Source organism: Kogia breviceps, chromosome 12, assembly GCF_026419965.1.
Source record: "Kogia breviceps isolate mKogBre1 chromosome 12, mKogBre1 haplotype 1, whole genome shotgun sequence".
In the NCBI taxonomy this organism is placed as follows: domain Eukaryota; kingdom Metazoa; phylum Chordata; class Mammalia; order Artiodactyla; family Physeteridae; genus Kogia; species Kogia breviceps.
The window spans coordinates 51940229-51968131 of record NC_081321.1 but is presented as its reverse complement, the minus strand read 5'-3'; the positions used below and the strand labels follow the sequence as shown (position 1 = coordinate 51968131).

The 27903-nt window shown below is 38.9% G+C and overlaps 2 protein-coding genes across 2 annotated transcripts in view; one reads left to right on the top strand and one right to left on the bottom strand.

Annotated features, from left to right (window-relative positions):
* Window positions 1-27903, bottom strand: part of XPOT (exportin for tRNA) — a 154353-nt gene that overhangs the window by 87225 nt on the left and 39225 nt on the right. The window lies entirely within an intron of this gene.
* The window catches only part of C12H12orf56 (chromosome 12 C12orf56 homolog), a 73761-nt gene that overhangs the window by 40082 nt on the left and 5776 nt on the right, over window positions 1-27903 (top strand). The window contains 5 exon segments of the mRNA XM_067010623.1: window positions 4102-4246; window positions 11343-11449; window positions 12088-12177; window positions 25332-25455; window positions 27538-27612. Of these exon segments, the coding sequence (XP_066866724.1) occupies window positions 4102-4246; window positions 11343-11449; window positions 12088-12177; window positions 25332-25455; window positions 27538-27612 (541 nt within the window).

The window sequence follows — 27903 nt, the reverse complement described above, 5'->3', positions numbered from 1 at the left end:
CAAATATTTTCTGTCCCTTTCTTTTTCTCTTCTTCTTCTGGGACCCCTATAATTAGAATGTTGGTGCGTTTAATGTTGTCCCAGAGGTCTCTGAGACTGTCCTCAGTTCTTTTCATTATTTTTTCTTTCTTCTTCTCTGCAGTAGTTATTTCCACTATTTTATCTTCCAGGTCACTTATCCGTTCTTCTGCCTCAGTTATTCTGCTATTGATCCCATCTAGAGTATTTTTAATTTCATTTATTGTGTTGTTCATGTTGCTTGCTTCCTCCTTAGTTCTTCTAGGTCCTTGTTAACTGTTTCTTGCATTTTGTCTATTCTATTTCCAAGATTTTGGATCATCTTTACTATCATTATTCTGAATTCTTTTTCAGGTAGACTGCCTATGTCCTCTTCATTTGTTAGGTCTGGTGTGTTTTTATCTTGCTACTTTATCTGCTGTGTGTTTTTCTGTCTTCTTATTTTGCTTATCTTACTGTGTTTGGGGTCTCCTTTTTTCAGGCTGCAGGTTCGTAGGTCCTGTTGTTTTTGGTGACTGTCCCCAGTGGCTAAGGTTGGTTCAGTGGGTTGAGTAGGTTTCCTGGTTGGGGGGACTAGTGCCTCTGTTCTGGTCGATGAGGCTGGATCTTGTCTTTCTGGTGGGCAGGTCCACATTTGGTGGTGTGTTTGGGGATGTTGGTAGCCTTATTATGATTTTAGGCAGCCTCTCTGCTAATGGTTGGGGCTGTAGTCCTGTCTTCCTATTTGTTGGGCATAGGGTGTCCAGCACTGTATGTTGCTGGTCCTTGAATGAAGCTGGGTCTTGGTGTTGAGATGGAGATCTCTGGGAGATTTTCGCCATTTGATATTACGTGGAGCTGGGAGGTCTCTTGTGGGCCTGTGTCCTTAGGTTGGTTCTCCCACCTCAGAGACACAGCCCTGACGCCTGGTTGGAGCGCTAAGAGCCTTTAATCCACACGGCTCAAAATAAAAGGGAGAAATAATAGAAAGGAAAGAATGGAAGGAAGGAAGGAAGAAAGGAAGGAAGGGAGGAAGAAAGGGAGGAAGAAAGGGAGGAAGAAAGGAAGGAAGGAAGGGAGGAAGAGAGGAAGGGAGGAAGGAAGGGAGAAAGGAAGGAAGGAAGAAATGAAGGAAGGAGGTAGAAAGGAAGGAAGAAAGAAAGGAAGAAGACAAAATGAAGTTGGATAAAATATAGTTATTAAAATAAAAAATAATTATTAAGAAGAAAAATTTAAAAAAAATATGGGTCGATCAGAAACCTAGGACAAATGGTGAAAGCAAAGCTATACAGATAAAATCTCACACAGCAGCATACACATACACACTCACAAAAAGAAAAAAAGGGGAAAATAGTAATATATCTTGCTCCCAAAGTCCACCTCCTCAACTTGGGATATTTTGCTGTCTATTCAGGTTTTCCACAGATGCAGGGCACTTCAAGTTGATTGTGGAGCTTTAATCCTTAGCTTCTGAGCCTGCTGGGAGAGACCTCCCCCTCTCCTCTTTGTTCGCACAGCTCCTGGGGTTCAGCTTTGGACTTGGCCCCACCTCTGCGCGTAGGTCGTCCGAGGGCGTCTGCTCTTCGCTCAGACAGGATGGGGTTAAAGGAGCAGCTGATTCGGGGGCTCTGGCTCACTCAGGCCGGGGGGAGGGAGGGGCACGGGTGCGGGGGCGAGCCTGCAGCAGCAGAGGCCGGCGTGACGCTGCACTGGCCCGAGGCACGCCGCGCGTTCTCCCAGGGAAGCTGTCCCTGGATCCCGGGACGCCGGCAGTGGCGGGCTGCACAGGCTCCCGGGAGGGGAGGTGTGGTGAGTGACCTGTGCTCGCACACAGGCCTCTTGGTGGCGGCAGCAGCAACCCTAGCGTTCCACACCCGTCTCTGGTGTCCGCGCCGACAGCCAGGCTCACGCCTGTTTCTGGATCTCCTTTACGCGGTGCGCTTAATCCCCTCTCCTCGCGCCCCAGGAAGCCAAGAGGGAAGAAAAGGTCTCTTGCCACTTCGGCAGCACCAGACTTCTCTCGGACTCCCTCCCGGCTAGCCGTGGTGCACTAACTCCTTCAGGCTGTTTTCACTCTGCCAACCCCAGTCCTCTCCCTGCGATCTGACCGAAGCCCGAGCCTGAGCTCCCAGCCCCCGCCCACCCCGGCGGGTGAGCAGACAAGCCTCTCGGGCAGGTGAGTGCTGGTCGGCACCGATCCTCCGTGTGGGAATCTCTCCGCTTTGCCCTCCCCACCCTGTTGCTGCGCTCTCCTCCGCGGCTCCGAAGCTTCCCCCTCCGCCACCTGCAGTCTCCGCCTGCGAAGGGGCTTCTAGTGTGTGGAAACCTTTCCTCCTTCACAGCTCCCTCCCACTGGTGCAGGTCCCGTCCCTATTCTTTTGTCTCTGTTTATTCTTTTTTCTTTAGCCCTACTCAGGTACGTGGGGGTGTTTCTTGCCTTTGGGGAGGTCCGAGGTCTTCTGCCAGCGTTCAGTGGGTGTTCTATAGGAGCAGTTCCACGTGTAGGTGTATTTCTGATGTATCTGCGATGAGGAAGGTGATCTCCGCGTCTTACTCTTCCACCATCCGATTTTTTTTAAATAAAGGGGGAAGGAGTGGGCAAGAACCAAGATTCCATGTAGAATTACTGGAATAAATGGCTGGTATCAAGATTTGTGTAATACGTGGTAAAAATATTTTTACTTCAAGTCAGAAATTCTAAGACATTTCCATCAACCTACACATCTTCTGTAACTGTTACTTTGCACCCTGCTTCTCTGAATTACTGGTTGTGTTAGCTTGGACAGGCTACTTAACCTAACATCCTATAAATGTGATAGTAATTCCCAGCTCAGCCCTCCTAGTGACGCTGAATGAGCTAGTCCATGAAGAGAACCCAGGCCAGACCCCGCCATAGAGTCAGTGCTCAATTAAGTACAGGTTGTTATTATTATTATTATTATTTTTTTTTTGGCAGTACGTGGGCCTCTCACTGTTGTGGCCTCTCCGTTGCGGGGCACAGGCTCCGGACGCGCAGGCTCAGCGGCCATGGCTCACGGGCTCAGCCGCTCCGCGGTATGTGGGATCTTCCCGGACCGGGGCACGAACCCGCGTCTCCCGCATCGGCAGGTGGACTCTCAACCACTGCGCCACCAGGGAAGCCCAGGTTGTTATTATTGAGCACAGTGGGAGATGGAAACAATATCTAACCTGATAATGTGTTTTCAAGTTGCTGCAAAGCCAAGGGGCCAGGACAAGTACACAAATAACTGCAATGGAGTGAAGTAGGATTAGTGTGGTGTAATAAGTATGGAAAAAGTGCTATGGAAGAGGGTTCCCCATCATTGGTGGAATTAAGGAAAGCTCTGAGAAGGTGTTAACTCATTTCAGCTAAGCCAGCTTTTCCTGAAGTGTGGAACGCACATGGGGCAGTAATGGAAGATGACTTCATGTGGTATTCTGACATGGCATGAAATAACTGTGAATTCCATGGTAAAAAATGATTCCCTTTTCCAATTCGTCTGACCTCATTAGGGAGAACCTCTTGGCTTGGTGCCAGGAGTGGCAGCTCTCAAACACATGCTCATATGCCTTTTTGTCAAAGGGAGAGCAGACTTCAGGCTCAAAATAGGGAGCATCTACTTAGAATTTTGTTGCTATTTTTACAGTTACCTGCTATTTATAGCAAATGGTACTGGTTTTCCCATGTGAAGTAGTGATAACAAAATTTTCTGTATAAAAAAATTTCTCTAAGAAAAAATGAGTTGATTTAAAGAAAAAATACTAAGCAAATAATATTACATATGATTCGTGGGTTATGGTAAATGGTATGTGAACAAACTCTGCTGGCCTATGAAAGAGGAACAGAAGTTTACCAGGAACAATGAGAGTATTCATGATATGTACAGCTTGAGTAAAGGGGCATGGCAAAAAAGTATGTTTGGAGATTAATAAATAGTTCAATTTGGGAGGATCAAGTTTCATTACTGATAAGTAACAAAGCTAGAAGTACAAAGCTATATTAAAATTCAGTAACAAAGTTTTACAAACCTAGCAATAATCGTTGATTTTCCTCAACTGCTGTTTATCATTTTTTCCATGGAAAATTTTATTTTCTTTCTGTAGATCTGAGGAGAAAATTAAGCACTTCAGTCAACTTAAATCTGAACTTTTTCTTAAAGACAATACTTTGAGGAATATACTTTGTTTAATTACAGAACTTAAAGTAGCAGCCCCGAAAAACTTCATTCTGAAAAGGCTTTTCTGGAAAGTAGTTGTTTTGTCTTATTTTTAATCTTTAAAGCTTGTTTTACCTGTTTATCAAATGCAGAATATTCAAGCTTAAAGTAAAATATAAATAAATGTTGTATACTGATGCTGCATTTTAAAATGTTGATTAAATTTAATGCACTCATCTTGATGCCTGAAATGTTGTGATGGAATCATTGTATATAGCGTGTTGGGGCCAGGGAGACAGAAGAGGGGAGAGCAGTAGGGAAAAGATAGTAGCTCACATGGGTTGGGTTAGCAGACACAAAAAGAGAGAGATCGAGGGGAAGCTCCTGGTATTCAAGAAGTATGACTATAGACAGTGAGATGAGAAAGTACATTTCAAGAAGTCTTGGGGCTTCCCTGGTGGCTCAGTGGTTGAGAGTATGCCTGCCGATGCAGGGGACACGGGTTTGTGCCCCGGTCTGGGAATATCCCACATGCCGCGGAGTGGCTGGGCCCGTGAGCCATGGCCGCTAAGCCTGCGCATCCGGAGCCTATGCTCTGCAACGGGAAAGGCCACAACAGTGAGAGGCCCACATACCACACACACACACAAAAGAAGTCTTAACGTGTATGTTCCCCTACAATAAAAATATAATTAAAAAGTTACTTTTGGGGTTTCCCTGGTGGCGCAGTGGTTGAGAATCTGCCTGCCAATGCAGGGGACATGGGTTCGAGCCCTGGTCTGGGAAGATCCCACGTGCCGTGGAGCAACTAAGCCTGCGCGCCACAGCTACTGAGCCTGCGCGTCTGGAGCCTGTGCTCCGCAACGAGAGGCCGTGACAGTGAGATGCCCGTGCAATGCGATGAAGAGTGGCCCCTGCTCGCCACAACTAGAGAAAGCCCTCGCACAGAAACGAGGACCCCACACAGCCAAAAATAATTGAATAAATTTTTAAAAGTTACTTTTGAATGTAGGATTATTATTATTATCTTTTAACATCTTTATTGGAGTATAACTGTTTTACAATGGTGTGTTAGTTTCTGCTTTACAACAAAGTGAATCAGTTATACATATACATATGTTCCCATATCTCTTCCCTCTTGCATCTCCCTCCCTCCTACCCTCCCTATCCCACCCCTCTAGGTGGTCACAAAGCACAGAGCTGATCTCCCTGTGCTATGCGGCTGCTTCCCTCTAGCTATCTATTTTACGTTTGGTAGTGTATATATGTCCATGCCACTCTCTCACTTTGTCACTGCTTACCCTTCTCCCTCTCCATATCTTCAAGTCCATTCTCTAGTAGGTCTGTGTCTTTATTCTCATCTTACCCCTAGGTTCTTCATGACTTTTTTTTCCCCTTAGATTCCATATATATGTGTTAGCATGCGGTATTTGTTTTTCTCCTTCTGACTTACTTCATTCAGTATGACAGACTCTAGATCCATCCACCTCACTACAAATAACTCAATTTCATTTCTTTTTATGGCTGAGTAATATTCCATTGTATATATGTGCCACATCTTCTTTATCCATTCATCTGTTGATGGACCTTATTAGATTGCTTCCATATCCTGGCTATTGTAAATAGAGCTGCAATGAACATTTTGGTACATGACTCTTTTTGAATTATGGTTTTCTCAGGGTACATGCCCAGTAGTGGGATTGCGGGGTCGTATGGTAGTTCTATTTGTAGTTTTTTAAGGAACCTCCATACTGTTCTCCATAGTGGCTGTATCAATTTACATTACCACCAGCAGTGCAAGAGTGTTCCCTTTTCTCCACACCCTCTCCAGCATTTATTGTTTCTAGATTTTTTGATGATTGCCATTCTGACTGGTGTGAGATGATATCTCATTGTAGTTTTGATTTGCATTTCTCTAATGATTAATGATGTTAAGCATTCTTTCATGTGTTTGTTTGCAGTCTGTATATCTTCTTTGGAGAAATGTCTATTTAGGTCTTCTGTCCATTTTTGGATTGGGTTGTTTGTTTTTTTGTTATTGAGTTGCATGATTGATTTAAAGCAGATGTCTAGGCAGGAGAACGGAGCTACCACCTAAGGGTTAGACTCGGAAGACAGGTGTTGATGCTGAATACCAGAATGTTGGTCTTAAGCGTCTCCAGTCTTAAAACAGGCCTGAAGCAGGTGGCCTCAGCTGTGGAGGAAAAGAGGGATGCAGAGAAAGGGAATAAAACCAGGTGTAGTCCACTCAACCCATCACTTCACCACTCTCACCTCTTTTCTGTAAAAGCTTGAACCATGTGAAATGGTTTGAACACCCTGCCCTTTCCAGCCGCTCCACATTTTCCCCTACTATTGCTTTCTCTAGGATACTCTTTCCATTTTCTCCTGTTAAAATCCTACCCATTCATTCTCCAAGGCTCATCTTTTTTTTGTTTTGTTTTGTTGTTTTTGTGTTACCTGGGCCTCTCACTGCTGTGGCCTCTCGCGTTGCGGGGCACAGGCTCCGGACGTGCAGGCTCAGCGGCCATGGCTCACGGGCCCAGCGGCTCCGCGGCATGTGGGATCCTCCCGGACTGGGACACGAACCGGTGTCCCCTGCATCAGCAGACGGACTCTCAACCACTGCGCCACCAGAGAAGCCCCAAGGCTCATCTCAAGAGCTGTTCTTCTGCCTTTCCTCAATGGAGAACTTTGGTACCTTCCTCTTTTTGATCTGTTATGGCAGTTCTGTGCCTTAGAACTTTCCCTGATATTTTATAATCTGCACTGTTCAATAAAGTAACCACCTAGCCAAATGTGGCTATTAAGCACTTGAATGTGGCTAGTGACTAAGGAAGTGAAACAGTAATTTTATTCAGTTTTAGTCAATTTTTTTTTTTTTTTTTTTTTTTTTTGCGGTACGCGGGCCTCTCACCGCTGCAGCCTCTCCCGCTGTGGAGCACAGGCTCCGGACGCGCAGTTTCAGCGGCCATGCCTCACAGGCCAGCCGCTCCACAGCATGTGGGATCTTCCCAGACCGGGGCACGAACCCGTGTCCCCTGCATCGGCAGGCGGACTCTCAACCACTGCGCTACCAGGGAAGCCCAGTTTTAGTCAATTTAAATGTAAATAGCCACATGTGGCTAGTGGCTTCTGTATTGGACAATGCAGTTCTACAGCATCTCTCATAGCACTTTCTCTTTAAAGATTCAATAAACATTTATCGCATGTCTATTCTGTGCTAGGCGTAGTTATAGGCACTAGAAATGCACCCATGACTAAGACACAGTCCCTACCCTCAAGAATTAGCACAGACATTCTCCCTTTTGCTTGGTATATATATATATATTTATTTTTTATTTTTATTTTTTATTTTTTGGTATATATTTTTTATTTACCATAGTATTCTATAAGCTTCTTCAGGACAGGCACGTGTCATGCTCATCTTTGTATTCTCCCTAAGGCCTAACATAATGCCGGCATATATCAGGTCACACAATCAATTCATAATAAATTGAAATTTTATTCTCTTGTGCAAATAACCTGATTGGAAGTCTAGGAGTAAAGCATTCATGTTCTGCTTCTTACTTGAAAATTCTGCAGCCGTTCTTTAATGTAATGTCCTTAGATGGACTAAAATAGAAGATCTTCTAATTTAGTTGTCAAAAATGAAAGGCCAAAGTGAATAGAGAGGGAAATAAAGGCGCATAGGTAGTCTCCCTGTTTGGGGTCTTTCCCTACTTCAGTGGAGTACGTTGCGTCCCTCAGAGCTGGTAGCCTTATGTTCTCTCTCTAATCTGCAACCAAAATCTAGTCTCAAATTCATTTAAACAGAGTTAACAAATATGACTAGTAAAACTCAACATTTTAATCTTCTTTTAGGAGCTCTTTTATTTAAATGGTTATCATAGCCTTAAGCTAAAGCAGTGTTTTTTTCCAACTTTGTGCTGGGCTCCCTGCAGAATGTAAGTTTATGTGAAGCTCCCTTAAGAACCCACACTGGGGTGGGGAGATTAGAGGCAGCTTTAATTTTTGGTTCTTGGGTAAGAGGATGGGAAATTATACATATATATTTAAAAATTATAATAAAATTAATATAATGAACAACTATAGCCATATTCTTATAATTAATAATACAATTATTATAATCATATAATAAACAATATAATATTATATAATCATAATATATACAGTTGACCCTTGAACAACATTAGTTTGAACTGCTTGGGTCCACTTATATGTTGATTTTTTTCAATAGTAAATACTAAATTATTACACGATCACGGTTAGTTAAATCCACAGGTGTGGAACTGCAGATATGGAGGGCTAAGTTATACTCAGATCCCGTGTTGTTCAAGGGTCAACTGTATATCATCTTCCCTTTTAAAAATCAACTTCATTGGGGTATAATTTTCCTCTGTTAGGTAATTTTTATTCTTCTATTTTATTACAAGAAAATTTTAAATTACAAGAACACTTTTGTACAGGTTGACTAAGCTGCAAGCTTTAGGAGTACAGACACCATGTCCAGTTTGTCAGGTTTGCTTAAGATGTTATTCTCATTACTTAGCATAGTACCTGCCACATGGCTGCAATCAATAGTTACATGTTCAATGAATGACTGAAAGAGTTCTCTAGACATGTTATTTCCCAACCTTCTTTTTTTCTTCATGAAGGTTTTTTTTCCTTCAGTTTTTAAAAACTACGGTAAAATACATAGAACATAAAATTTATCATCTTAACCATTTTTAAGTGTCTAGTTCAGTGTTAGGCACTCATGTTGTATATCTATCACCATCATCCTTCTCCAGAATTCTTTCCATCTTACAAAACTGAAACTATATTCATTAAACAATAACACCCCATTTCCCCTTTCCCCCAGCCCCTGGCAACCACCATTCTTCTTTGTGCTTCTATGAGTTTGACTATTCTAAATATCTCATGTAAGAGGAATCATACAGCATTTGTCATTTTGTGACTGGCTTATCTCACTTGGCATGATGTCTTCCAGATTCATTGATGTTATAGGATACGTCAGAATTTCCTTCATATTAAGGTTGAATAATATTCCACGTATGTAATACCACATTTTATTTATCCATTCATCCATTGATTAGCACTTGGGTTGCTTCCACATTTTAGCTACTGTGAATAATGCTGTTATGAACATGGGTGTGTAAGTATCTCTTTGAGACCCTGCTTTCGATTCTTTTGGGAGTATAGTTGGAAGCAGAATTGCTAAATCATATGTTAATTCTATTTTTAATTTTTTGAGGCACCGCCATACTGCTTTTCACAGCAGCTATACCATTTTACATTCCCACCAACAGTGCATAAGGGCTCCAGTTTTTCCACATCCTTGTTATTTACTGATTTTTTGATAGTAGCCATTCTAATGGGTGTTGGGGGTACCTAATAGTTTTTATTTGCATTTCCCTAATGATTAGTGATGTTGAGCATTTTTTCCCATGCTTATTGTCAATTTGTATATCTTCTTTGGAGAAATATTGGTGTCCAATTTACATATAATAAAAGTGCACATATTTTTGAGTGCATTGTAAAGAGTTTTAACAAATGTATATATCTGTATAAACACCACCCCAGTCAAGACTGAGAACATTTCTATCACCCCTTAGGGCTACCTTGTGCCCTCTGGCAGTCAGTTTCCTCTGACCCCTGGCCTCAGGCAACTATTGTACTTTCTGTCGTCATAGATTAGTTTTGCCTGTCCTAGAATTCCACTTACATGATATTGTACACTTTTGTGTTTGGCTTCTTTTTTTTTTTTTTTTCTGCGGTACGCGGGCCTCTCACCGTTGTGGCCTCTCCCATTGTGGAGAACAGGCTCCGGACGCACAGGCTCAGCGGCCATGGCTCATGGGCCCAGCCACTCCGAGGCATGTGGGATCTTCCCGGACCGGGGCATGAACCCGTGTTCCTTGCATCGGCAGGCGGACTCTCAACCACTGTGCCACCGGGGAAACCCTGGCTTCTTTTGACATAATATTTTTGAGACTCTTTCATGTTGTTGCTGGTAGGCGGAAGATATTTTATAAGTGAAAATTCCTGAACCACTGAGCGGTGGGAGATCACAAAAATAACTGATATGTATTAAGCACATACAGTATGTTGAGTACTGTTCAGGCTTTACAAATAATATTTTACTTAATCTTAACATCAACCTCATGAGGTGATTTTATTAATCCCATTTTAGAGATGAAAAGTCGCAGAATGTATAAGTAATCTGCCAAATGTCCTAAAGCTACCCAGTGGTAGAGCTGGTATTTGAACTCAAAGAACCTGGCTCCATAGTCAGCGTGTAAAGTTACCACACTCTGCAACCCCAGCACTTCTGAGAGGGCCAAGGTGTACGTCCTGCTCCTTTTGTCCTTCCCTCTCTCCACTTGCCATCCTCAGCCTCTTCTGAGCATAAATATACCTGTCTAAACGAAGAGTCTAAGTTGCCATTAGTAAACGAAAGTGCTGGGAAAAAAATGAACAGTAGAGGAATAGAAAAGAGAAGCAATTATATCCAATTCTCATTAGTACCAACTTGCCTGATTTCATGGGCCTGTGCTTATTTTCATGCTCAATTATCTCATGAGACTGGATAGGAACACAAAAAAACTGGTTCCCACACTCTTAAGTCAGTGTTTATTTTGGCAGAAATGGCAATCTACATTTCTACTGTATTAACAGAAGTATTAAATCATTCTGCACCATCTTCATAGGCTATACCAGTGCTGTACATTTGTTTCTGAATTAGTAAACAGTTTTAAATGAGTGCTTTTCTAGCCATTATTTCATTATGTCCTCACAAAGGCCAAATTACTTCGGAAAGGCAGGAAATATAGTGGCCCCCATTTAATATTATTATTCCAAGGTGACCGAATGACCGGCCTAAGGTTATACACCTACTTCTGGATGATCTTCACTATTAAATGGTGAAGCTGGGCCTAGAAGGCATCTCTCAGCATCACCCGCTAGGTTTTAGCTCTGGCTCTGTTCACCAGGACAATGGTCTCCTGGTTGTAAGTAAAAGTATATTTTCAATTTGGGTTATGCTAGTGTTAATGAGAGAGAATGTAAATCACTTTCCCCCAAATTGAAGAACAACTCATTTCTTCTTATTTCTATTATGTAAGAATTGAGAGTTTTGCCAACAGATACCTTAATTACCGTCTTCTTTCCTGCTTGCTTTCATAGACCAGTGACCTTTTCTATTTCCTAGTGAACAAACTTCATGAGTACTTGCCAGAGTCTAGGGATAAGAATGCACATCAAAATAAAAGCCAAAGTGTTGATGAGCTGGTGTAAGTACTAACTGGATAATCATAGATATTTTTTCCCTAGGATGTTCAAGATAAATGGAAGGCACTGGGCAAAATATATACTGTATTAATGATTAATAGTGCAGCAAGTTTTGCTTCACATAGATTTTTTAAAAATAGCATTTATTTTGTTCTAATTATATAGTTAAAGAAAAACTATACAAGAAACTAGTAATACTGGCTGTCCCAAAAGGGAAAAAAATGAGTGTATGAATAAAAGACACCTTTCACTGTATTCCCTTTCTTACCTTTGAAATTTTGAGCCAGAAATTACTACTTGAAACAGTTAAAATTATTAAATGTAGTTTAAAAATAGTGTGATTATCATTAAAGCTTTGCAAAAAATAAGTGCAAAAATCAATATGTAAATGACTTTTAATCCTGACATGCACCTATTAATTCATTCATTCAACAAATATTTTTGAGTGCTTACTATGTAGCAGTCACAGAGTAGACACTCAACCAATGTTGGAAATTTAATATACAAAATTTCCTTCCTATACTTTTTTGTACATGGCTATCTGAATTCAGTTCTATTGAGCATTACTGATTTTGTGGAATTCTGAACTTACAATGAAATAATGCCATTTCTGTGATTTTTTTTCCTCTTTGTTTTCTAGGGCATGCATCGAAATTATACAGACTCTGGGACTGATGTTCAGAGAAACAGAAACTGAGGCATCACGCCTGAACACATTGGCAGCTAAGAAGTAAGGTCTTTTAATAATTGAGACCTTGTAGTTGCAACCTATTAACTATTCTAGTGTCTTCCAGAACTCAACTCTCTTGACTTCTCTGTTCAATCCCCTTGTAAATATATTAAACTCTTTTGTCTCAGTGATGAATAGATTAATTAATATACTGAGTTCTCTCTGATTATTGGGGGCACAATGATTTTATTAGCATAAGTTTATCTTTTGTTGCTGCCTGAAAAAGACCAAATGAACCATCATACGTTAAAAACAAGGGGGTCTCTATTAGAATTTTCTAGGGTACTCTTTTATCCACATTGCAAAGTCAGGAACTATAGTAGCTCCCTTTGGTATATAATTGTGTGACCTTGGAGTGAATGACATTGGAGGGAAAGCTGTTGTAAGATACTCCAAGATATGTGGCCCAAAGAAGATAGAAATTTACATCATTCTTACATAACAGTCCCGAGTTAATAGCCATGCTTTTCCTCTACAAGATCAGCCAGAGACTTAGGTTCCCTCCTTTTTGTTGCTCTGCTATCTTCTATCATGCTATCTTTGTCCTCATGGTTAGCTGGCTAAATTGCTTGCTTCCATAACTCCCTGTGGGAATCAGGAAGAGAAGTAAAGGGCAAGCAAATTTCCTTTTTAAGCAAGGCATATAAGACTTTTGCTTACCTTCTGTTGGTGAGAACTTTAGGCATATGGTGTTTCTAACTGCAAAAGAGGCTGCAAATGCATCTGTAGTTGGACAGCTGTGTGCCTAGCTAAACTATAGATGGCAATGGGACATCTGTAATTTAAAGGAAGAATGGAAGAAAGTATAGTGAGGGACAACAGCATTCTTTGCCACAGAAGGTATGTGTTTGCATGTTTTGCATATTATCTGCTTGACCTTTTTATGAAATTTATAGGCTATGAATTACACCCTTGGGCAATGGTCTAAAATCTTAATTTTTTTCTACCCGTATCAATTGTTTATCTACATTTCTTGTACTAGAAGGTGGAAGAAGGATGAGAGCCATGGACTCTGAAACATTTAAACCAGAGGGAAGAATAAGAACTTTTAGTAATATTTGTCCAGGCTATTTATTAGAGACCTTTACAAATAAATTTTAATGATAATACTCATTAACATACCATAAGCAACTTGCTATGTGCCACGGACTATGGGCATACTGTGCATTATAGCAGGGACAGTCAAACATTTCTGCAAAAGGCCATATAGTATGGGATTCCCTGGTGGCTCAGTGGTTAAGAATCCACCTGCCAATGCAGGGGACATGGGTTCAAGCCCTGGTCCGGGAAGATCCCACATGCCACAGAGCAACTGAGCCTGTGCGCCACAACTACTGAGCCTGTGCTCTAGAGCCCGCAAGCCACAACTACTGAGCCTGCAAGCCACAACTACTGAAGCCTGTGCACCTGGAGCCCGTGCTCTGCAACAAGAGAAGCCACCGCAATGAGAAGCCCGCGCACCGCAACATACTCTGGACTAAATCCTAAATTTGTCTTGTTGGTCAAATGATTAAGATCAAAAGCAGCTCCAAGAGATTGGCTCAAGATGGCAGAGTAGAATGACATGCCTTCATTCCCTCTTGTAAGAGTACCGGAATCACAACTAACTGCTGAACAATCATTGACAAGAAGATACTGGAACTCACCAAAAAAGATACCCCACATCCAAAGACAAAGGAGAAGCCTCAATGAGACAGTAGGAGGGACGTAATCACAATAAAATCAAATACCATAACTGCTGGGTGTGTGACTCACAAACTGGAGAACACTTATACCACCCATTGGAGTGAAGGTTGTGAGCCCCACGTTGGGCTTCCAAACATGGAGGTCTGGCAACGGGAGGAGGAATTAAAAGAGAATCAGACTTTGAAGGCTAGTGGGATTTGATTGCAGGACTTCGACAGGACTGTGGGAAACAGAGACTCCACTCTTGGAGGGCACACACAAAGTAGTGTGTGCATCGGGACCCAGGGGAAGGAGCAGTGACCCTGTAGGAGACTGAACCAGACTTACCTGTTAGTGTTGGAGGGTCTCCAGCAGAGGCGGGGGTGGCTGTGTCTCACCTTGAGGACAAGGACACTGGCAGCAGAAGTTCTGGGAAGTGCTCCTTGGTGTGAGCCCTCCCAGAGTCCTCCATTAGCCACACCAAAAATCTGGGTAGGCTCCAGTGCTGGGTCACCTCAGGCCAAACAACCAACAGGGAGGGAACCCAGCCCCACCCATCAGCAGACAAGCAGATTAAAGTTTTACTGAGCTCTGCCTACCAGAGTGACACCCAGCTCTACCCAACACCAGGCCCTCCCATCAGGAAGCTTGCACAAGCCTCTTAGATAGCCTCATCCACCAGAGGGCAGACAGCAGAAGCAAAAAGAACTATAATTCTGCAGCCTTTTGAAGGAAAACCACATTCACAGAAAGATTGACAAAATGAAAAGGCAAAGGACTTTGTACCAGATGAAGGAACAAGATAAAACCCCTGAAAAACAACTAAATGAAGTGGAGATAGGCAACCTTCCAGAAAAAGAATTCAGAATAATGATAGTGAAGATGATCTAGGACCTCAGAAAAAGAATGAAGGCAAAGATAGAGAAGATGCAAGAAATGTTTAACAAACACCTAGAAGGATTAAAGAACAAACACCTAGAAGAATTAAAGAACAAACAAACAGAGATGAACAATACAATAACTGAAATGAAAAATACACTAGAAGGAATCAATAGCAGAATAACTGAGGCAGAAGAACGGATAAGTGACCTGGAAGACAGAATGGTGGAATTCACTGCCACAGAACAGAATAAAGAAAAAAGAATGAAAAGAAATGAAGACAGTCCAAGAGACCTCTGGGACAACATTAAATGCAACAATATTCACATTATAGGTGTTACAGATGGAGAAGAGAGAAAGGACACAAGAAAATATTTGAAGAGATTATAGCCGAAAACTTCCCTAACATGGGAAAAGAAATAGTCTTCCAAGTTCCAGAAGTGCAGAGAGTCCAAGGCAGGATAAACCCAAGGAGAAACAAGCCAAGACACTAGTAATCAAACTGGCAAAAATTAAAGGCAAAGAAAAATTACTGAAAGCAGCAAGGGGAAAATGACAAATAAGATACAAGGGAACTCCCATAAGGTTAACAGCTGATTTTCCAGCACAAACTCTACGAGCCAGAAGGGAGTGGCACAGTATATTTAAAGTGATGAAAGGGAAGAACCTACAAGCAAGATTACTCTACCCAGCAAGGATCTCATTCAGATTCAGCAGAGAAATCAAAAACTTTAAGATAAGCAAAAGCTAAGAGAATTCAGCACCACCAAACCAGCTCTACAACAAATGCTAAAGGAACCTCTCTAACTGGGAAACACAAGAGAAAAGGACCTACAAAAACAAACCCATAACAATTAAGAAAACGGTAATAGGAACATACATATTGATAATTACCTTAAGCGTGAATGGATTAAATGCTCCAACCAAAAGACACAGGCTCGCTGAATGGATACAAGAACAAGACCCATATACATGCTGTTTACAACAGACCCACTTCAGAACTAGGGACACATACAGACTGAAAGTGAGGGGATGGAAAAAGATATTCCATGCAAATGGAAATCAAAAAGCTGGAGTAGCAATATATCAGATAAAATAAACGTTAAAATAAAGAATGTTATAAGAGACAAGGAAGGACACTACATAATGATCAAGGGATCAAACCAAGAAGAAGATATAACAATTATAAATATATATGCACCCAACATAGGAGCACCTAAATACATAAGGCAACTGCTAACAGCTATAAAATAGGAAATCGACAATAAAACAATAATAGTGGGGGACTTTAACACCTCATTTACACCAATGGACAGATCATCCAAACAGAAAATTAATAAGGAAACACAAGCTTTAAATGACACAACAGACCAGATAGATTTAATTGATATTTATAGGACATTCCATCCAAAAACAGCAGATTACACTTTCTTCTCATGTGCGCATGGAACATTCTCCAGCATAGATCATATCTTGGGTCACAAATCAAGCCTCGGTAAATTTAAGAAAATTGAAATCATATCAAGCATCTTTTCTGACCACAACACTATGAGATTAGAAATCAATTACAGGGAAAAAAACGTAAAAAGCACAAACACATGGAGGCTAAACAATACGTTATAAATAACCAAGAGTTAACTGAAGAAATTGATGAGGAAATAAAAAAATACCTAGAGACAAATTATAACAAAAACACGACAATCCAAAACCTATGGGATGCAGCAAAAGCAGTTCTAAGAGGGAAGTTTATAGCAATACAAGTCTACCTCAAGAAGCAAGAAAAATCTTGCTTCTAAACTTATACCTAAAAGAACTAGAAAAAGAACGAACAAAACCCCAAGTTAGTAGAAGGAAAGAAATGATAAAGATCAGAGCAGAAATAAATGAAATATAAACAAAGAAAACAATAGCAATGATCAATAAAACTAAAAGCTGGTTCTTTGAGAAGATAAACAAAGTTGATAAAACTTTAGCCAGACTTATCAAGAAAAAGAGGGAGAGGACTCAAATCAATAAAGTTAGAAATGAAAAAGGAGAAGTTACAACGGACACCACAGAAATACAAAGCATCATAAGAGACTACTACAAGCAACTCTATGACAATAAAATGGACAACCTGGAAGAAATGGACAAATTCTTAGAAAGGTATAACCTTCCAAGACTGAACCAGGAAGAAATAGAAAATATGAACAGACCAATCACAAGTAATGAAATTGAAACTGTGATAAATCTTCCAACAAACAAAAGTCCAGGAGCAGATGGCTTCACAGGCGAATTATATCAAACACTTAGAGAAGAGCTAACACCCATCCTTCTCAAACTCTTCCAAAAAATTGCAGAGGAAGGAACACTCCCAAACTCATTCTATGAGGCCACTATCATGCTGATACCCAAACCAGATAAAGATACTACAAAAAAAGAAAATTACAGACCAATATCATGGATGAATATAGATGCAAAAATACTAGCAAACAGAATCCAACAACACATTAAAAGGATCATACACCATGATCAAGTGGGATTTATCCCAGGGATGCAAGGATTCTTCAATATATGCAAATCCATCAATGTGATACACCATATTAACAAAGTGAAGAATAAAAACAATATGATCATCTCAATAGATGCAGAGAAAGCTTTTGAAAAAATTCAACACCCATTTATGATAAAAACTATCCAGAAAGTAGGCACAGAGGGGACCTACCTCATCGTAATAAAGGCCAAAAAGGCCTTTATAAAGGCCAAACCCACAGCAAACATCATTCTCAATGGTGAGAAACTGAAAGCATTTCCTCTAAGATCAGGAACAAGGCAAGGATGTCCACTCTCGCCACTATTATTCAACATAGTTTTGGAAGTCCTGGTCATGGCAGTCAGAAAAGAAAAAGAAATACAAGGAATACAAATTGGAAAAGAACAAGTAAAACTGTCACTGTTTGCAGATGACATGATACTATACATAGAGAATCCTAAAGATGCCTCCAGAAAACTACTCGAGCTAATCAATGAATTTGGTAAAGTTGCAGGATACAAAATTAATGCACAGAAATCTCTTGCATTCTTATACACTAACAATGAAAGATCAGAAAGGGAAATTAAGGAAACAATCCCATTCACCATTGCAACAAAAAGAATAAAATACCTAGGAATAAACCTACCTAAGGAGATAAAAGACCTATACTCAGAAAACTATAGGATGCTGATGAAAGAAATCAAAGATGTCACAAACAGATGGAGAGATATACCATGTTCTTGGATTGGGAGAATCAATATTGTGAAAATGACTATACTACCTAAAGCAATCTACAGATTCAATGCAATCCCTATCAAACTACCAATGGTGGTTTTTTGGAACTAGAACAAAAAAATCTTTAAATTTGTATGGATACACAAAAGACCCTGAATAGCCAAAGCAGTCTTGAGGGAAAAAAATGGAGCTGGAGGAATCAGACTCCCTGACTTCAGACTATACTAAAAAGCTACAGTAATCAAGACAATATGGTATTGGCACAAAAACAGAAATATAGATCAATGGAACAGGATAGAAAGCCCAGAGATAAACCCACGCACCTTTGGTCAACTAATTTATGACAAAGGAGGAGAGGATATACAGTGGAGAAGACAGTCTCTTCAATGAGTGGTGCTGGGTCAATATTAAAAAAACAACAACCCAATCCAAAAATGGGCAGAAGACCTAAATAGACATTTCTCCAAAGAAGATATACAGATTGCCAACAAACACATGAAAGAATGCTCAACATCTTTAATCATTAGAGAAATGCAAATCAAAACTACAATGAGATATCATCTCACACCGGTCAGAATGGCCATCATCAAAAACTTTAGAAACAATAAATGCTGGAGAGGGTGTGGAGAAAAGGGAACTCTCTTGTACCATTGGTGGGAATGTAAATTGATACAGCCACTATGGAGAACAGTATGGAGGTTCCTTAAAAAACTAAAAATAGAACTACGATATGACCCAGCAATTCCACTACTGGGCATATGCCCAGAGAAATCCATAATTCAAAAAGATACATGCATCCCAATGTTCATTGAAGGACTATTTACCATAGCCAGGTCATGGAAGCAACCTAAATGCCCATCGACAGATGAATGGATAAAGAAGATGTGGTACATATATACAATGGAATAGTACTCGGCCATAAAAAGGAATGAAATTGGGTCATTTGTAGAGACGTGGATGGATATAGAGTGAAGTAAATCAGAAAGAGAAAAACAAATATTGTATATTAACACATATATTAGGAACCTAGAAAAATGGTACACATGAACTGGTTTGCAGGGCAGAAATAGAGACACAGATGTAGAGAACAAGCATATGGATACCAAAGGGGAAAGTGTTGGGGGAGGTGGTGGCTGTGGAATAAATTGGGACATTGGGATTGACATATATACACTAATATGTATAAAATATATAACTAATAAGAACTTGCTGTATAAAAAATTAATAAAATTTAATTTAAAAAAAAGAGTAGCCCCCGCTCGCCACAACTAGAGAAAGCCCACACACAGCAACAGAGACCCAATACAGCCAAAAATTTAAAAAAAAAAAAAAAAAGGCCATATATTAAATTTTTTTGGCTTTTCAGGCCATATAGTCTCTGTTGAAACTACTTAATGCTGCCATTGTCACAAAAGCACCCACAGACAATATGCAAAGGAATGGACACAGCTGTGTTCCAATAAAGCTTTATTTACAGAAACAGGTTCTAGGCTATTTGGACTGCAGGCCATAGTTTTTTGACCCCTGCTTTACAGCATACAAGGAAAATATACTCTGTTATTTTCTCTGCATACTTCTTTATGCAGTTGATGGTACTGTCATTTTCCCAATCTCCAAGAGAGAGATTCAAAATTATGAATGATATTTACATCTTCTCCCACACTGGAAGGAAGTATTGCTAAGTTATGTTACCCTTTTTGTCCACCTTTTGGTCCCTACGTTTCTTTATTCAAGATGGAGAAAATCATTCTTACCAATCTCTGTTGTAAAGTGTTGCATTTTAATTGTTCTGTCTTAACTTGGTTCAACCACATCAGCCCTACTACATCAAGCCTCTTTCCTGATATGTCTAATTCTTTTCATGTCCTTTGATATATATATTATATTGCTATAGTAGAGTCTGGTTGTAACACTAAGTTTTCAGTCAATTTTGATATTCATAGGGGTCAAATCATGTTACCTATACCATTAACTACCACCATAAATGTTTACTACAACTAATAATCTTCTATTGCCATGTAACAAATTACCACAAACTTAGTGGCTTCAAACAACATACACTTATTATGTCACAGTTTCTGTAGATCAGGAAATTTGGGCACAGCTTAGCTGGATCCTCTGCTCAGGGGCTCATAAGGCTTCAATCAAGGTGTTGGCTGGGGCTGCAGTCTAATCCGAGGCTTGGGGCCCTCTTCCAATCTCATTTGGGTAGTTTTTAGTTGAGTTAATTTCCTTATAGCTGTAAAACTCATGACAGCTTGCTTCTTGGCAGGAATATCTCTGAGCTCAGGAAAGGCCTAAACTCTCCTTTAAAGGGTTCGCCTCATTAGATCGGCCCACTCAGGATAATCTCTCTTTGATTAACTCAAAAGTCAACTAATTGGGGATCTTAATTATATTCGCAAAATCTCTTCACCTTTCTCATCTAACATAACAGAACGACAAGAGTGATAGCCTAATAGATTCACAGGTCCTGACCATACTTTAGGGGAAGGGATCATATAGTGTATATACCATGGGATGAAAATCTTGGAAGCCATATTAAAATTCTGCCTACCACAATAACATAAGATGACCTATGAGACCATGAGTTTGTCCTTCAAAGTCTGTATTTTAAGATACTTTATACATTAAAAATTCTTACATTAGAAATAATAACAATCTAAACAATGAAAGTATCAAACTGTTGGTACCATTTTTAAGGGTGTGATGTCAACCCTATAATAAGTCTATTATAATAAATCAGGATGAAACTACCATTTTAGATTAAAATTCTTTTATCTATTATTGGCTTAATGGATTTTAAATTGAGTTGGCAGAAGGGATAGATTTCAAATTAAATTCCATTTGAGCAAATAAAAAAGCACTTATTCATTTCAGCATTTTTCTCTGTATTTTTTTCATAAGTAGAAATTTTATTTGTTCAAGCCACTTCATTGTATTCTTGAAATATGCCATAATCCTTTCTTTTTTTTCAGTATCCTTATGGTTGAATTCATGTATTACCACAGCAAGTGACTCAGAATTTGAGAGTTCCTTCCCGTAGCCTAGGATATATGACACTTTGAAATGAAGCTGTTGCTGAAAATAAAGGACTATAATTAAATATAACAGTGAATGGAATGTCAATTCAAACTTAATATCAGGAAAAGCTTCTAAATGGAGTGCTTTGTTGATTTTGGAAGTGTCTTCTGAAAATAGACTGGCTATTTTAAAAAACAGCCTGAATAAAACATTAGCAAATATCCTGTAGGACATATCCTGCTTTTTTGAGCGATATGCTAAATGACAATGTTCTAACTTCTTTTGCAGATATGAGAACTAGACTTGTGTTTTTAAATTTAATTAATTAATTTATTTAGTTAGTTATTTTTGGCTGCGTTGGGTCTTTGTTGCTGCACGCGGGCTTTCTTTTTTCTAGTTGCGGCGAGTGGGGACTTCTCTTCCTTGCAGTGCACAGGCCTCTCACTGCGGTGGCTTCTCTTGTTGCGAAGCACGGGCTCTAGGCACGTGGGCTTCATTAGTTGTGGCACGTGGGCTCAGTACTTGTGGCTCACGGACTCTAGAGTGAAGGCTCAGTAGTTGTGGTGCACGGGCTTAGTTGCTCTGCGGCATGTGGGATCTTCCCAGACCAGGGCTCGAACCCATGTCCCCTGCATTGGCAGGCGGATTCTTAACCACTGCACCACCAGGGAAGCCCTAGACTTGTTTTTTGAGTTGGAGAAACGAGGGGAGTTATATTTCTAGTAGAATTTTGGTAAATTTCTAATCACGGTAATGATTTAAATGATTGTAAAAAGATTAGGAAGCCTCAAATATTACTAAACAAGGACTGTTTATATTCTTTTTTATTCCATTATGAAAGGAATGCTTAAGGTTTTAGAGAATTTTTATACAGTCCTATATGTAAATTCTTTTATTGCTCCTATCTGTCAAAGCTACTCTGATACTGACTTCAGTTAGGCAACTGATATCTTCAGTGGTCTGCCTTCAGCTCCTTTTCAACCATACATGGGTTGTACTATACATATGAAAATAAGGTTACTAACCCAGCTTCTCAGTATGCACGTTTTGAATTGTGATTTTTTTTGTGTGTGCCTTTTTGTTTTCAAACACTATGATATATTATTCAAATATATAGTAACATTTAAGTGAGTTATTAGTGTACGTTAGTGGACTGTACTAACAGTCCACATTTTTGTTTGAAATCAAAAGACTTCAAGTTTAATACTACTTTTATTCACTAATAGCTAGTGATCTTTAGTGGAACAGTAAACCTCTGAAATGCCTTGTTAAAAAAAGGTTTCTCGAGTCAAAAAACTTAAGAGATAAGCGTTTTAAGAAATGCTTCATACTGTTTCTTTGTCCCAGAGATGAACAGATATAAAATCTCTGAGAAGTCCTGTAGTAAAGCTATCCAGTGAACTTGGCTTACCCAAGTATTTCCCATACTTCCTTTGACCACAGAACCTATTTTGACTATAATATTGCCTGGAATTAGTAATCCATAAAAAGCCCTTTGGGAAATACTGCTATAATTTAACTCACTCAAATTTCCCTTAAATCCAGATTCCCTAAGCTTTTCAAGCTAAGTGAACTTCTAGAACTATATTTTTTCTGAACCAAAAGACCAAGAAATTATATTTTCACTTAAATGTTTTATCACTAGACATTTGTCTGCATGTCTAGGGATACAAAAGTTCAGTCAAGAATGATCTGCAATCGCCACTAAAAACTACTAGAGGTCATCAATGAATTTGGTAAAGTTGCAGGATTCAAAATTAATACACAGAAATCTGTTGCATTTCTATACACTAACAATGAACTATCACAAAGAGAAATTAAGAACACAATCCTGGAAGGGGCAATATAGGGGTAGGGATTAAGAGGTACAAACTGTTATGTATAAAATAAGCTACAAGGATATATTATACAACATGGGGAATATGGCCAATATTTTATAATAAGTATAAATGGAGTAGAACCTTTAAAAATTGTGAATCAGTATACTGTACACCTGTAACATATAATATTGTACATCAACTATACATCAATTTAACAAACCATGATGAATTACCACTTCATAAAAAACAAAACAAAACAATCTCATTTACAATCACATCAAGAAGATAAAATACCTAGGAATAAACTTACTTACCTAAGGAGGAATAAACCTACCTAAGGGAGGTAAACCTACCTTATAGTTTTCTGAGGTAAAACCTACTTCAGAAAACTGTAAGACACTGATGAAAGAAACTGAAGATGATGCAAACAGATGGAAAGATATACTGTGTTCATAGATTGGAAGAATTAATATCGTTAAAATGGCCATATTACCCAAGGCAATCTACAGATTCAATACAATCCCTACCAAAATACCAATGGCATTTTTCACAGAACTAGAGCAAACAACTTAAAAACTTGTATGGAAACACAAAAGACCCCAAATAGCCAAAACAATCTTGAGAAAAAACAGCTAGAGGTATCATGCTCCCTGACTTCAGACTATACTACAAAGCTACAATAATCAAAACAATATGGTACTGGTATGAAAACAGACACATAGATCAATGGAACAGAATAGAGAGCTCAGAAATAAACCCATGCACTTATGGTCAATTAATCTACAACAAAGGATGCAAGAATATACAATGGAGAAAAGACAGCCTCTTCAGTAAGTGGTGCTGGGAAAACTGGACAACTACATGTAAAAGAATTAAATTAGAACATTTTCTCATACCATATACAAAAATAAACTCAAAATGGATTAGAGACCTAAATGTAAGACCATAAACCATAAAACTCCTAGAAGAAAACATAGGCAGAACACTCTTTGATATGAATTGTAGCAATGCTGTTTTGGATCTGTCTCCTAAGGCAAAGGAAACAAAAGCAAAAATGAACAAATGGGACCTAATTAAACTTAAAAGCTTTTGCACAGCAAAGGAAACCATTGACAAGACAAAAAGACAACCTACTGAATGGGAGAAAATATTTGCAAATGATATGACTGATAAAAGATTAATATCAAAAATATATAACAACTCATACAACTCAATGCAAAAAACCCCCCAAACAACCTGATTAAAAAATGGGCAGATCTGAAAAGACATTTATTCAAAGAAGACATACAGATGGTAAACAGGCATATGAAAGGATGCTCGACATCACTAGTCATCAGAGAAATGCAAATCACAACCACAATGAGATAGCACCTCACATCTGCCAGAATGACTATCATCAAAAAGACCACAAATACAAATGTTGGTGAGCATGTGGAAAAAAGGGAACACTTGTACACTGTTGGTGGGAATGTAAATTGGTGCAGCCACTATGGAAAACAGTATGGAAGTTTCTAAAAAAATTAAAAATAGAATTACCATATGATCCGGCAGTTCCACTCCTGGGTATATATCTAAAGAAAATGAGCAACACTAATTCGAAAAGATACATGCACTCCAATGTTCATAGCAGTGTTATTTATAATTGCCAAAATATGGATGCAACCTTAGTGTCCATTAACAGATGAATGGATAAAGAAGATGTAGTGTGTGTGTATATATCTATACATATATATACACACACACTATGGAATAGTACTCAGTTCTAAAAAAGAATAAAATTTTGCTGTTTTCAACAACATGAATGGACCTGGAGGGTGTTACACTTAGTAAAATAAGTCAAACAGTGAAAGACAAACACTGTATGATATCACTTATATGTGGAATCTAAAAAATAAAACTAATGAATCTGACAAAAAAGAAACAGACTCACAGATATAGAGAACAAACTAGTGCTTACCAGTGGGCAGAGGGAAGGGGGAAGGGGCAAGACAGACATAGGGAATTAAGAGGGCAAACTACTACGTATAAAATAAATAAGCTACAAGGATATATTGTACAAAACGGGGAATACAGCCAATATTTTATAATAAATATAAATGGAGTATAATCTATAAAATTTTTGAATCACTATATTGTATACCTGAAACAAATATAATATTGTAGGGCTTCCCTGGTGGCACAGTGGTTGAGAGTCCGCCTGCCGATGCAGGGGACGTGGGTTCGTGCCCCGGTCCGGGAAGATTTCACATGCCGTGGAGCGGCTAGGCCCGTGAGCCATGGCCGCTGAGCCTGTGTGTCTGGAGCCTGTGCTCTGCAACAGGAGAGGCCATAGCAGTGAGAGGCCCGTGTAACGCCAAAAAAATAATATATTGTAAGTCAACTATACCTCAATTAAAAAAAAAAAGAATGGTCTGCAATGCTTCATACTTGTAAGTATAATTACACTCAGTTTCTGCAAACTTAGCGTCACTGTTATTTTTTTTAAACTTTTCTCATTAATTGCCTTTATTTTTTTTCAGAGGAACACTATTTAACCTCTTGGTAATTTTAATTAGCGAGCCTCAGATTCTAAAATCTTGTCCTGTGTTTGACATCCAGTTGGTGGCTGATTCAGCTTTAGTTGCGATGTCTTTTGATGTTGAGGTGAGACGAGAATTTTGGAATAGACTAACTACAATATATAGGGGTCCTGGGTTCTTTTATGTGGACCATGACATCATAGAGTATAGAAAGATAATTAAATCAAAGAGTAAATATGTTGTTATTAACCTCAAAATTTAGATAGCTATTCTGTCAATATTACTATTATATCCATTTTATATGTTTTAAAGTATGCATACTAAGAAAAATAATTAGTATTCTTTATACATTAGATAAATCTGTTTATATTTGTTTCTATATAAAATATTTACATATATAATTCCACAGCAAGGGTCTAATGGGTAAAAAAGCACTGTCTTAGAGATTTTAGGATTAACGTTCTTGCCTTAGTTTACCATTTCCTTACCTATCTAAGTATTGCAAGCTTAGAGTTACTTATTTTTCTAAAGTTTTACTAAAGCATTAGAGATATCAAAGTGCCGATAATGCACTTATTCTGAGAGAATAAATCAGGTTATTATTAGTTTATTTTGAGTAGGCCAACACAGAATTTCTTTAAAGGATGGGACATGATTTCATAGTTGTTGAACATACAATCAGTTATGTTTTAGAAAACTCTTAAATTCACTCATTCATTCAATAAATATTTATTGAGCATCTGTTATGAGCTAAACAGTGTGCTAGGCAGTGGGGTCCAAACGAGAAGCAAAATAGACACAGTCTCTGCCCTCATTAGTTTAGAGTCGAGTTGGATAGACAGATGTTAGTCAATGTGTTATAGCAGACTGTATACAAAGCATCTATGATACCAATATCAACAGTGGAGTGAGGGAATTAGGGATGAAAGAGGAGGATGTAAGCAAGACTGACAGGCAGAGGTGTTAAGAAGCTAGTGCTGTAGTCCAGGTGAGGGATGATATGGGCCAGAAGGAAGCCTTCCTTGACCCCTAAACAAAACTAGGCTTTCTTTTTAGAGCTCTCCTACCTACCTGTGGTTTTCTTTCATAGCCCTTGTCTCAGTTTGTAACTATGCAATTTATGTGATTATTAGACTGATGTCTGTTCCCCACTAGACTGTATATTCCATGAGGGCAGGAACCATGTCTCTTGTTACTCTCCATTAGTACAGTATAGTACTCCAACTAGTACAGTGTCTGATGCATGCTTGTTGAATAAATAAATGAAAAAAAGCGATAGTAGTTGTGAAGAGGAAAGATTCCAGAAGTTTTTAGGAAACTGAGTTGATAAGTTGATGGGAAAATAAAGAGTTAAGATTAGATGACTTCTAGATTCTGGCCTGGGTGACAGATAAGAATTACAACAAGAATTAGGTTTAAAGGGGAAATAATGAGCTTGGTTTTGGATTAGTTCATTTGATTTGCCTTTGATATTTCCATACAAAAATATTTAGTGGGAAGTATAGATAGGTCTGAATTTCCTGTTTTTGGATCTGCTGATCTTTTGCACCTGGGCTATTAGTGAAGCCATAAGCAAATCATATAAATTCTGGTTCCAAGGTCTAATAGAGTGGGAGATTTCAAAATAGAGCTCTTCCTTGCAAAGAATACTGTCAGGGAAAATGTATCGGCTTATAGCATGCCTACAGACACAGTTCTTTCTCACGCACCAAGTGGCCTATGGGCCAGAAGACAGCTTCACCAACCGTTTGGATTTCTTGAGAACAACAGCAACAAAATGTCTCTAACCCTATATTTACCCATACCACAAAAGGAGTTATCTTTCAAGTTGGCATAAGACTAAATTCCCCGGAGAATCTCCCACTTTAATTCTGGGGAGCATATTTCTACATTCTTGAAAGGAAGCAGGGTTGCTGATCTGAATGATTTTGCAAATCAAGTGTGCAATTTTTTTTGTGTTAGTATTCTGTAGGACCTTGTTATCTTCTTTCCCTGACCCGCTTTCTTAGCCATTATTAAATGTGCACTCATTTTATGAGAGCCACTTTTTTGAGAATGACTGAATCAAACAGAATAAGAAAATTAACCACACTAACATTTTTTGTTGAACATAAATTCTTTTATAAATACTTAAAGAGAACCAGGAGAAATGATCATTTTCTGGCTCTGCCAATGGTATTGCATTGACTACTATTTAAAATTCTAGTTACAGAAGCTTATCCTGGAATATACAGATACAGCTACAGTACTTTTATATGAGATACTTCTTGTCTTTCAGCAGGTACAATACATTTTTATTATACATACTATATTGTGTGATTATTATATATGTCATGACTATCATATGATATATATATTATATGATTAATAATATACCTTAAAAATGTTTGTATTAGAGATAATCTCTAAAATTGTTTGATTTAAATGATAGTACTCCTTTTGCTCTTAAGTGTTCATTTAGCTTATTTTCCTAAGTACTGATTTTAAAGATTTGATTAATCAGGATAAAATTTGAGAATGAATATCTTTTTACAACTTGAACTTCATGAATATAACTTGTTTATTTCCTTGA